The following is a 13401-nucleotide window of genomic DNA, read 5'->3' on the forward strand; positions in this document are numbered from 1 at the left end:
TAGATCGGACAGAGATCGGAACCCAATGCTTGGACTGGCCGCGACTCTCCCTACCCGAGCAGCATAGAAATACATGAAGCTGTCATGCTCAGGTCCGGAAAGCCACCGGCCAGTCCGGACAATGTGTTCCGATCTCCATCTGATTAATATGGCCGTCTTACTGCACCCTAACAGTTAGATCTTCTAACAAGATAGAGCCAGAGGTTTATCGCTAGTTTAGATGAGTTAAGCAGTAAAAGAGTTTTTGTAGGGACACTTTTTCCCAATTATTGTCCCATATAAAAAGTAAAGTAATCACATTTGCTTATTGGGTTAAATAATTTTTATGCATGCATAAAAATTATCATTTTTGGAAGCACATGACCCCTCGCCCTCTATGGGACTGCCAAGAAAAGCCGAGCGCTGATCTCAGCTTTCTCCAGCAGTCCCATAAATAATGAATGGACCAGAGGTGTGCATGTCACCATTCACCTGCAGAACCCTGTTCTCAGAATTGGCATAGGTGATAACTTCTAACAATCGAAATAACCCTTTATTTAACAGAGCACGAACTAAAACATCCCGCTTCACATACCTGTGAAGTGTCAAAAGTTTCATAAAACAAGTCTTTCTCTTTGAACGCTTCTTCGGGTCTGAGTCATCTCCTCTTTATGGAGTGAACATATTTGCAATTATAACTGTTCAAGGACCCCATTTGCATATCGGTTGCATTTACAGCCATTTCTGTGATAAACAATGAAGAGGGTTGAGTGATAAAAGCACCATACGTTCACCTTCCTTCATGTTTAATGTGTGTTGAAATGCCCAATTGCGGAAACAAAAGGTATTCCACTGAGTTATTATGATTTATCGACCTTTAAATGCCATCTACTCCGATGTTATTCCGTTATTTCCCATTGCCGAAGCGGCTTCTGTAGCGTACACATAAGGTAATAGCAAGCAATGATTTAACAGTCAATAATACAGCAATCTTCACTCTTCACCAGATTTAAAAGGCCATGTAGACCCTTATATGTAATAGAAGCAAATGTAGCTGTGACATTTGTAAAAGGTTAATTTCAAGTAGCTAGATCTATGCCACGCCACATTTTAAACAATCCTCCTGAATAAGTAGCTCCTCGATGCAAGCTAAACATTTATTGATTTACATTGTGATATGACGTTGTAGTCAGAGATTATTAATAAGTTATTAAATAACCTTTCACCTTAGAAATAACCTTCAAACCTGGGTCTTCGCGTTGTGCTCAACCATTCAGGCCAGAGGCATAGACAGAAACCAAAGGGCCTAGGAGAAAAATTTTGTATGGTTCCTGAAAAGCTCCAAGGTCCATTTTTCTAATGTGAGGAGCTGTATACACAATTAATAGCTGGTTCGCTCGATCGTTTGGCCAGTGACTGTCTCTCCTGAATCCTCCATACATGGGAGTGCCAAGCTCTCTAGTATTTCTCTATGAGATAGCTGCGGTCAGACATCTCTGATGGAAGCTTATCTTGACGAGAACAAAATGATTGGGATTCCAACATTGGACATTCTGGATTCTTTTGTCCTCCAACATAATCTTGGGAGAGTCAGGACATCCCTATATACATTAGATTGTTGACCAAGACCACCAAGATCAAGGAGCTGAGCTCACATTAGTCGTATGTGTATGGAGGACTTTAGACGAAATCTGTCTGAAGGCAAATACTGTTGGACTGTGCAAATGGTGGAGCTCTGCTACCCTTGAACTTATTGGTACATTGAAAAAGGTCTGTATAGTGTGATCCTTCTAGTGGTGGTTGAAGATAATCATCTGACTCTTTAATAGAAGGAGGCAGGAGCCATAATAATTCTGAATTCTGCCTCTATGTTATACTTTCCAACTTTAGCAAATGTTCTTCTGGGAGTTTTGCACCCTACAGAAAGTTTTCATCCTATAACCACACCTTGTTTAGGCCGTAACTCTTCTACTCTCTGTCACGCCTCTGCCATGCCCATTGAATGTGTATGAACTCTAAGACTCCATTATGAAATTGAGCATCCAGGTATCAAGTGTAGAAAAGCCTTCAAAAATGCTGCTCTCTAGGTTTCGAGATGATTTGGCATGAGCAAGGTAGAATCGCGCGTGCTGTGTTTCTAATTGTTTACAGTGGAAAGTTTTTGTCCCATGACCATACCTTGTTTTAGGCCATACCTCTTCCACACCCTTCAACACTTCTTCCATGCTCCCTTGAATGTGTGTTTGGACTCCAAGGCTAAACCATGAATTTGAGCATCAAAGTGGCAACCATAAGAAACCTTTCAGAAATGCTGCTTCTGAGAGGTTTTGAGAGGCTTCGGCATGCACAGTGGAGATTCGCTAACTCAATCAGGAGTCCAGGAGGTCTCCCTTTTTTTTTCAAGAACTTAATGGACATTTTGAAAGGGTTGGCAAGTGTGCTCTATTGCATAGCAGGGCCACATCTGGGGTCACCTCTGATGATCATTAGAGGAATGTACGAAGATACACAGAGTCCTGTAAATACAGACTTAAAAAGGGCCTGGTTTCAGCCAAAACATTGTGTGAACTTTGTAAACATTTTTTGCTTTCAAGTCTGTATTAAATAACTATATAAAAATCTTCCAATGAGTTGGTAACGTATAGTAATGTTCACTTTGCTTCTAAGTGATCTGAACTCTTTCGATGTGTTTTTACGACTAAATTTTCCATTTATAGTGACATTCCGCAGCTGTACCTGTCCCGAGACTCTCACTCATGTAATTGGGAAAGTTATGACTTTCTAGATTGAAGGGTTATTGCCAATAAAATCAAGGACCATCAGGTTCTGGGATCATCATTTGACCTTACTGTGCCCCGTACAAATGATATGCTACTACTAGCTGGCAGCTGTGCCAGTGAAGAATCATCTTGCCCCTGGCATACATGAGTTATGTTGTCGTTCCCTCTCTGATCTTATTGGCAGTTAATATTGCTGTCAATAAAATATCGCCTGGGAAGTAATTGTTGTTCTCCGTTCTTGTGTCCACCTGTGTTCCAGTTATTAGTTCTGAGATTTCATCTTGCTCGGTTGATGCAATCCCCGGCATTGACAAGATGAGCTCAAAGTATCATTGTAATAAACACGGAGAACACATGTCCAGGCGATTACAATACATGTGGAAACAGCGGATGGGGAATCGTTCTGTGTAATATGAACTGAAAGGAAACAGAAATTGTGAGTTTCATAAAAGTGTATATGTCGAGAGGATATTCCAACACCTGTATCTGAAGGCTCCGACTTATGCCACTCTATGGGCATATAGGCTCCCATTTTAAAATAAGTACACTTTTTTGGCATCTGTCAGGTTAATTCGGGCTTATGGTTTTTTTGTATGTATCAAGAGTATATATATGTCAAATATACATTTCAGACGAAGTGTGAACAGTGCCCTAAATAGATTTTCTGGGATCATCTATAGATTTTTTTTTTAAATTGGAAAATTTTAATAGTAGAGCTATTAGGTCCTTTTTATTTTGGGGGGAAGAAAATAGGATTTTTTTACGGGTGGCTGTAATACACCAGCCTATTTTTTCACTTCAATGAGACAAGAAAGTTTTCAAGGAATTTTCATAGTCTCTTTAGCCCATGGAGAAGTGACCATATGTGGCCATAAGTCCTAAAATAAGTCATCGCCACTGGAACCACTTTTGGGGCATTGTTTATAGGGCATTTTTTACCCACTAGAAGGACTCACAACTAGGGTTGAGCGACTTTTCTTTTTATAGGATCGGGTCGGATTTCACGAAACCCGACTTTTTCAAAAGTCGGGTCGAGTGAAATCGGCCGATCCTATAGAAAAGTCGGGGTCGGCCGAAACACGAAACCCAATGCAGTGCATTGGGTTTCTAATGGTTCCCAGGGTCTGAAGGAGAGGAAACTCTCCTTCAGGCCCTGGGATCCATATTTAAGTGTAAAATAAAGAATCAAAATAAAAAATATTTCTATACTCACCCTCGGACGTGCCATGGTTCTTACCGGCAGCCTTCCTTCCTAAGAATGAGCGCCTGAAAGACCTTCGATGACGTCGCGGCTTGTGATTGGTCGCGTGAGCGGTCACATGGGCGTCACGCGACTAATCACAAGCTGCGACGTCATCTAAGGTCCTTCAGGCGCTCATTCTTAGGAAGGAAGGCTGCGGGTTAGAACCAGGGTGTGTCCGAGGGTGAGTATATACCTATTAGGAATATACTCACCCTCGGACGCGCCCTCAGACGCTTCCTTCCTAAGAATTAGCGCCTGAAGGACCTTAGATGACGTCGCGGCTTGTGATTGGCCGCGTGACCACCCATGTGACCGCTCACACGGCCAATCACAAGCCGCGACGTCATCGAAGGCCCTTCAGGCGCTCATTCTTAGGAAGGAAGGCTGCCGGTGAGAACCAGGGCGCGTCCGAGGGTGAGTATAGCAATATTTGTTTTTTTTTAATTCTTTATTTTACACTTAAATATGAATTCCGATACCGATTCCCGATATCTTAAACATATCGGAAATCGGTATTGGAATTCCGATTCCAGATCAGAAGATCGCCGACCTCATGGCCGACCCCACACAGGGGTCGGGTCGGGTTTCATGAAACCCGACTTTGCCAAAAGTAGGCGACTTCTGAATCTGGCCGACCCGTTTCGCTAAACCCTACTCACAACCTGTGAAAAAGCAAACTTAGGAAACACTTTCTAGGTGCACTCTGTATGGGGAAACCAGACATTGGTAATAAGGGCAAAGTTTATGCAGGCACTAGGGATTAGGGAACGTGCTCTGTAATACTCGGATATCACTCGAAAATCTGGGTGTTCGGATGTGCTCGGCACTCGGTGAGCATTAGCTGGTGCTCGGATTTGAAGCTTGAATCCCCACCCCGCATGTTTGGCTCCTGTTACACAGCCAATAAGCATATGTTGATTGCCTGCCAGTCACTGTAATGATGTAGCCATCTTGGTAGTGGCATTACTGTGAATGGCTGGCCGCATGACCTCATAACAGGCACTGAAAGGACAGGCACAGACAGGCTCAGCACACTGACGCCATTGCACAGATCTGTGACAGTTATTATTGGAGGGAGAGAGTACTTGTCCAGACATATGTGTCCTACAGAGCTGAGCCATGATACTAGCAGTCCTTGTAAGGGCTAGTTTTATGCTTTGCTGTTTGTATAAGACACAATCTGCATTTAGCCTAAGGAGGGAGAGAGAATTGCAGGAGCAGGGAGAGTCGCTGAATACAGTCTCTAGGCAGGGATTAGGGCTTTGCAGTCCGTTGCTAAATATATAGTTGTGGTAGTTGAGCACTTTTTTTGTATTCAATTACTCATCCATATACTATTACATGCTCTATAGTACATTTTGGTGTTATATAGCAGTCCAAAAAAGCTTTGAAACATTTTTCTGCATTCAATTACTCATCCAGTTACTATTACGTGCTCTATGGCACATTTCGGCGTTATATAACAGTCCAACCAAAGCATTGAAAATTTTTTCTGTACTATTACATATTCTGTCATATATATCAGTGCTATATAACAGTTCAAAAAAGCATTGAAATTTTTATCTGTATTCAATTACTCATCCATTTACTATTATGTGCTCTGTGGTACATTTCGGCGGCTTATAACACTCCCAAAAAGAGTTGAAACATTTTTCTGTATTCAATTACTCATCCATATACTTTTACATGTTCTGTGTAACATTTTGGTGTTATACAACAGTCCAAAAAAGCATTGAAAAATGTTTCTGTATTCAATTTTTCATCTATATACTATTACGTGCTGTGTGGTACATTTCGGGGTTATATAACAGTCCAGAAAAGCCTTGAAATTTTTTTCTAAATTCAAATACTCAGCCATAGAGTATTACATGATTTGTGGTACATAACAGTGGTATTAAACTCCTAAAAGCTGCTTTGACTGCTGTAGGTGACCACATTTTTTAAAATTAAAAATAAGGCGTGCTGTAAGGTACAGGGAAATAGAAGTGCTGATGATGGTGCACACAGATGCTGAGGATGTGGGGCAGGTGTGACTGCTCCTGTTGCTGGAGCACAAGAAACAGGCCCATCCACGACACATACAGTCGGCACCTGTCCCACTTTGCTGGGAGGCACGGTAAACCACTTCTGAAGCCAGAGCATTGTGAACAGGTGGTCAGTTGGATAGCAGATAATGCTTGGAGGCACCACCCAGTTCTCCACATACTCCAGTCTCACCAACCAACAGTCTGAATCACTAACCATCACCCTTATCCTCCTTCCTCCCACCATGTTGAGTTCCAGGAGACTAGTGATCCCACACTAGGACACTCCGAGGAGCTCTTTACAACATCACTTCTTGACTGTGACCCCTAACCCTGCATATTCCAAGAGGGACAGCAGGACATGTTGTTTTGTGATACACAAAATTTAGAGCAGCCACGGCCACAAGAAGATAATAGTAGGGAACGGCAAGTTTTGTCTAAAGAGGAAGATGATGATGATACACAGTTGCCGATAAGTCAGTTTATGGTTAAGTCACCATTCAGGAGTACTAGAGTGCGGTAGTGGAAGACAAAGTGATGGATGACGAAGTCACCGACCCAATCTGCAGAGCAGGAACAGCAGCGCTGAGGGGGATGGATCGGCAGCACTGAAACGGTCAGGAAGAGGCAGTGGGGTGACCAGAGGGAGAAAACTGGCAACTATTCCGCAGAGCACCGACACTCCGGAATTTGTCCGTCAAAGAGTAAGGTGTGTTCCCCAGTCTGGGACTTTTTTAAAGAGAGTTCTAAGCCCCCAAAAATGTTAATTTGCAACCAATGCCATGCAAGATCAGCAGGGGCATGACTCCTAAGAGTCTACCCACTACCAGCATAATCAGTCACCATGATTGGTACCAGCACTTCCATTGGGTGACACAACTGCCTTTTCCCCTGTGTTGGGTCTTTCCCAGTCCTCTGTCCATGATACTGGCTCAGATGCCTCCCACCCTGCACCTGTCCTGGCACATTCTGACACACCATCATCTGGCACTTACATATCCTTCTCCCAGTACATCGTTCAGCTGTCCCTACCCCAAGACTTGGAACAAAGGAGAAAGTTTCCATCCAATCCAATCCAATTTTAATTAAAAAATCAGTTTGGGTTTACTTAAATTATGTACGGTACTTTTTTAAATTCTTTTTAAATTTTGGCTTATAAACAAGTCTTTATGCAAGAAATAATGTTTCTTAACATTTTTTTTTCTTGTAAACTATAATTTCTAGCCGGTTTTGTCCTTACACCGACCTCCTGATTCTGACCCGTCTACCCGACTAGTCTCTTGCCTCTGGTTTGCTCCTCCGGATAGCAGCTCTTCCATAGAAGCAAGCCACTGAACTCCATGTTAAGTCCAGATCTCCATCCAGGGGTTTAATGGGTAAAGGCTGATGTTCCTCTGGAATTTACCAGGTGGAATGGGTTGCGCCAAGTCTGTCTGATGTAGCCATTTTGAGCCATATAGGGGTTTTAATGGGTAAAGGCTGATGTTCTTCTGGAATCTACCAGATGGAGTGGCTTGCGCCAAGCTTTACAGACATAATATTCAACTTATTACTTTTTTTACCCGTGGTTTAGCCATTTAAACAGCTGAACTGTTTTGTCAGGTTGGTAGAGTAGTGAGAGGAGACCTCATCCTTTCCTACATCCCTCCCGGAAGGTCAATCTTTGCTCCCATTGCTGCACCGACATGACCAGAATCGTGAGCAGCAACTGGAAACCAGCGGGTCTATGAGTCTGGTGTCTCTGTGGTCGTCTAGTAATAGATACTCGGCTTGTGTTTTCTCATGAATATTATTTTGCATTCTGATCCCATTTATTAACATTTCATAATTTGAATATATCAATGAAATAATTAAAACAAAATGCATTATTAATTCCAAACTGACTCAAGAGATACAAAACTCATTACTTGGCTAATTACAGATCTAAATAAAATATCTCAGAACATTTATTGTTTGTCTGAACATTTTCATCTCCTTTTAGGATAGCGTACAGAAGGTTAATGCTAAAATAACCTTCGCTATACAGTATGACAGGCGTATGGTGTTATTTTGGCCGCCTTCAGGCCAAATAAAGTTGCACACTTCTTCTTTAAAGCAATACCAAGCAGACCAGATACATTTTTTAATGCCTAGAATTTGAGCTCCGTGATATCGCAGTTTTTCCTTAAAGGGAATCTGTTAGTAGGATCGTCCCTCCTAAGCCGTCTATATGGGCATAAATATCATAGAAGGTTGAATAAAATGATACTTTGATAGCTGTAATCTGATGCCTAGTTCCACAGAAATCCATGTTTTTCTTATATTTAAATGACCTCTTCCAGACTATGGGGAGGATGTTGCCTGGAAGATAAATCTGCCTCGAGAGCTTATTTTACATAACTAGTGGAGTTACAAGGGTGAGACAAGTAACTAACAAAGAACAGGAGAAATTAAATTTCTCTTCTTTCAAATACATATATGCTAGCCACCTTAGGGAGAGACCCAAGTTGGGCTAAATGTAGCGGGACGAAAGAGACCGAAAAGCCCTCTACTTAAAGGAAATACATAGTGGATGCTTTCCTGAAACGGAAAGTATTTGCAAGCAGCATAATACAAAGAATAGCAGGTTTACCCAGAATCCTTTGCAGTAGGCGGAGCTATGCAAATCATCTCTTTCCACCCCGGTCTAATCCACAGCGCTTGGAGATGATTTGCATAGCTCCGCCTACTGCAAAGGATTCTGGGTAAACCTGCTATTCTTTGTATTATGCTGCTTGCAAATACTTTCCGTTTCAGGAAAGCATCCACTATGTCTTCTTTCAAACACATTTGCTGGAGCTCTCACAGCTCTGCTGTGTTGCAACAATATGGCATCCTTGTCTGCCTGTAGGATGGAAGCTGGAGCTAAGAGGAACCTGCAGAAGTGTCCGTTATAATCACATACAGCTCTGCAGTGAGAGCAGAGTGCCATCATTACACATTATACTGGTAACATCGGTAACCATTACACAACACACTGGTAACTGTTATACATCACAGTGGTAAACTGGTAACCATTACATATCATACTGGTAATGCCCCTTCATGTCAAATAAGCTCTGGAGGCAGAGTTATCTTCCAGGCAACATTCTACTCATTAACTGGAAGAGGTCATTTTTGAAAAGTGATAAAAGATGATTTATCCACAACAAGGCATTTGATATGAGACACACAGGTAGGACTTTTTTTCAGAAGTCTATAACTTGTATGCCCCCTGATGAAGGAGCTATCCGAAACGCGCGTCAGGGCGCGCAGCCGGATCCTCTGGGCCAGTTATCCTGACATCTGATAGGTAAACTTGGAAATCATGTCTGTGACCATTTGGGCATCGCGTTTGTGTTCTACCTCAGCACTTTAGCACTTTGTGAATATTTTGCGGCCATGCTGCCTGCTATTTACTACATTATTCATTTTTACATTGATAAGCAGTGATGCTGCTGCACTTTTGGGGACGTATATACTATACAACAGTTGTAAATGTATGTTGCTATGATGCTGTACTGTTGTATTTGTACCCCTGCATTACCGGTGTATGGTGCTATTTTGTAAGGGCGTTGTACTATACACTCCCTTTCTTCTGTGATGCTAATGTTTAATATTCTTTGTACAATATCTGGAGTTTGGTCCCTTGGGTCCTGCTAGCCCCCATGTGCTATTTTATGTGTGTTCCACAGCTACTGTAAAAACCCCTGCATCTTTTGTATTATTTGTTAATAAAATATATAGTTTTTATGTTCATATTTCTTGGACTTCTGTAATTGTTACAAGTTCTCTGTGTTTGTTTGGTTTAATTGACGATTTGTCCATATTAGATCCATAATCTATATTAATTGGCCATTATTGTGTACTATCTACGTGTATATTTATAGAAAGAAAAATATATATGCCAATGTTGTTCTTAAGCTATTGCTGTGCTGCAATACTAATAGGTTGGATAGGTCAAATGTGATTCCTCTCAAGAGCATTTACCAGCAGAGGACCCAAATAAAAACACATCTAAAATATACAGTAAATAAATGGACAAACGTTTCGCGGATCAGTGGCTCCTATGCTCAGCGGATTTGGCGGAATTCAACTCATAAATCGAAGAGCTGGGTAAAAAGGGTGGAGAAGAAGGCCATGTCATCCAATTTCACCATGTTGTGCCCTACAGAGCTCCTGCTACACTGAATTGCTCTTTAACTGAGTCGACCAACAGGGCAACAAGCAAAGTGACCCTCTTGTTGGTTTGTCCTGGGTGTTTTCTGTATTTGAAATAGCTGATGACTTTGCATTACATCTGTTATTCCTAATTTCACGAAGTAATTTTGGTGGATGGATATTATATATATAGATTGCAATTATTGTCCTGGGACAATAACTCTGGCCATAAGTGGAAGCATTTTCTCCTACAGTCACCGTCCTGGACGGGCTATTTACTAGTGACTACATAAAGGTGGACACTCGGGTACCCTAGACTTAGAAGGAAAATATTTCTAGCTTCTTACCGAATCATCCCGTACCCTAGTATCTCAAGGCAGCATGGCCAATCTAGTAAATCTCAATGAAACCTCCTTTAATAACTACTCTGCTTGTTACTCAGATTTTGCAAAGTTCAAGTTGTTTTTTTCTTACAATAAGTTATGTCTTTTTCCTTACAGGTGATGATGGGTTTGGCGCAGAAGAGGAAGAAGACATTCTGACTTTGCTTTACGACCCATGTCTCAACTGCTATTTTGACCCAGAAACTGGAAAGTACTATGAATTAGCTTAGGAGAAGATATCTGACCATATTGTTCCACAAATATGCATTTAAAATGCTTTTGTGAGGCTGATTTCATGTGCCTATCATTAAGACATTATACACACACAATTGGTGAGGACACAAGTATGGGACATCCTTTCTGTTCAACTTCGAATTTTTATTTAAAGTTAAAAGGAACTAAAATGGGAAAAGAATACAATTTTCTAAAACTCTCACTATACTTGGTCCTCCTGATGCTTTTTTGACCATAGTGAAGATACATCCATCCTGTTTCATCATTGTCATAGCAAACGTATATGTTTCTTTGAAATTGCTGTTCATTTTGGTGGCCCCGAAAGTAGAAATGCTTCATACCGAAACTGAATGCCACCAAGGTTAACAAAGAACAAGCCTCGTCTTTCAGACAATCAACAGAGTTCCTTTGTCCATTACAGAAATTATCTCCTGATATGTCATTTTGTGTTAAGGGGGTTATCCAAGTTATGTAAAGTTTCATTTAATTTTCAGACCCTCCGATATTCAGTTTGCAGCCTGATCTCCATTTCAGATTTTTCTCTTATGGGAGTGTCTCTTCCAGTAATATAGGCTGGATGTGAGCTCTGTGAGTATCCAGGGCACTGCTGTCTTCACTTCTTACATACAAGCACAGCTTCTATCCTGCCCTCATTTCCTCTTCATGTGCTTTCCTTCTTATATAAAGCCTGTTTTCTCTGCCCTCCCTGAAACTGTACATACTTTCTCCATGTCTACAGTTTTGGGATCTGTGTACAACTCCCTCCTTCCTGCTATTTCTATCACTGAGGAGATGGGAGGAAAGAAAGCATTCAGCTACACAATCTGCAGTAGCAAAATGGTAGAAAATGTTTAATGAAGTGTGTCATATATTCTCAGCCTATAAAGTGAGGTGTGACTGCAAGGATTAATCTGTCTCATCTCGCTCATTTTTGCAGTCATCCTCTGTTATAGGCAGCATAGTGAGCATAAATCATACCCCAACACAGTTCACACATCCCAGATACACAACGCGCTGCCGCCATGAATCAAACAGTTAAAAGGCCACACACTCTCCAAAAAGTTATGGATTCTGTATAGCATACAGGGACCAAACTTATTAAAGTTTTAAGCTTAGATATAAAAAGTACAGCGCTTACAAGATATTGAATAGGAGAAAATAAAGGAACACAAAAAAAAACAAAAAAAACAATTATAAAAAAAAAAAAAGTGGAAACAACAGAAATACCTAAACATTTCCCCCTAAGCTTGTTCTTCTGTTTCCTTGAGGATAGGGAAGGTTTATGGATCACACTCAGTTCTGCTGACCCCTAGCATGTGAACATGTTTAACCTCATCTTTTTATATGCCTGGTCTTGGGCTCACGTTTCCGGGACGGTCTATATTTTAATAAGTAAATTGCATGTCTGGCACTGGATTGTGGGCTAATAAGGAGGAAAGTACATCGCATATTAAATGCAATAATAATATTACATTTTCCCGTACAAAGCCCATTTAAAAAATTGCTTAAGTTATCATTTAGGAAATAAATGAACGCTAAAAAAAAAATCTCTAAGGCTACAATCTGTATGGAACTGAATAAAATGATGCACTGCACTAAGTCCAGTGGATCTTTCTGTTCTTCACCAGGGATCTCTGTAATAAACTTTTGCCTTAATGTAATAATAATGGACTGCTCTGCTGCGTTTCTGCCCCTGAAGACAACAATCGCGCTGTGGGTGAGGACTAGAGTTAATAAAAGGTGGGCTCTTCCTGATTGTGAGGCAGACAGAGAAGTGCAGTGACAAGTCCAAGTTCAAGTCCAGAGGGCTGCTAGGGTCAGCGAGTGTCTACCATTCGAGGCAGTGGGACACCATACTGGAATCCCGAGCGTACTCTCCTGTCGTGCCCGGAGCCCACGGTCCGACATTTTGGCTTTGTCCTTTGGCGTACAAGAAAAAACGCATGCCAAGATGGAAAGTATCTGGATCTTGGGTGAGCTGCCGAATGGGAAGGGAGATCCCTGGGTCTAACAGAGCCAATGGGCGAAAGGATGCTCAAGGAGGAGCGAATGGTAGTGCTGAAGATTTGTTGTGATAAAAAAGTAAGTAACATGAAGTGCTGTGTTCTATCCTACGTATTACACCCTGACGAACTTGAACTGACTAGTAAACGTTTGCTTATCCCCTGAGTTGTGTTTGAAGTCTCCAGATGAGAGAGACTTGAAGACCTGTGGCCTACAAGTGAGTGATGCACCCCGCACCTGACCACACACTGGGACTGGGACACCGTTTGTATGTAGAGTGCCAGAGCGCAAACGGACAGCAGCTCGGTCCTGACCACTGCTCTCATGCACTTTATATTAACCTGCCAGATTCTCAAGAAGCAACCCAAATAATAGTCACAGCTAGGTCTATCCTGAAGCAGAGTGCGAATTAACACCAATGGGTAAAAGTAGAATTATACGACACCTGATCAGCGAGAGACCTAGGAAGGGAAATCTCTGGATAAGACTAATCAGGGAGTCTTTTAGAAGGGATGATCCCTCTCGGATGTTGCTATGCCCACCTAGGACATAGGGACAGCATTTATTGTGATAGGTCTAACTCCTTTACTTACAAT

At 41.6% G+C, this 13401-nt stretch overlaps 1 protein-coding gene across 1 annotated transcript in view; it reads left to right on the forward strand.

Moving 5' to 3' along the window:
- CFAP20DC (CFAP20 domain containing) overlaps window positions 1-11956 on the forward strand; it is a 396453-nt gene extending 384497 nt beyond the window's left edge. The window contains exon 18 of the mRNA XM_069736631.1: window positions 10685-11956. Within this exon, the coding sequence (XP_069592732.1) occupies window positions 10685-10797 (113 nt within the window). The 3' untranslated portion in view covers window positions 10798-11956. The remainder of the gene's footprint in view (window positions 1-10684) is intronic.
- Window positions 11957-13401: the final 1445 nt, after the last annotated feature.

Source organism: Ranitomeya imitator, chromosome 8, assembly GCF_032444005.1.
Source record: "Ranitomeya imitator isolate aRanImi1 chromosome 8, aRanImi1.pri, whole genome shotgun sequence".
In the NCBI taxonomy this organism is placed as follows: Eukaryota; Metazoa; Chordata; class Amphibia; order Anura; family Dendrobatidae; genus Ranitomeya; species Ranitomeya imitator.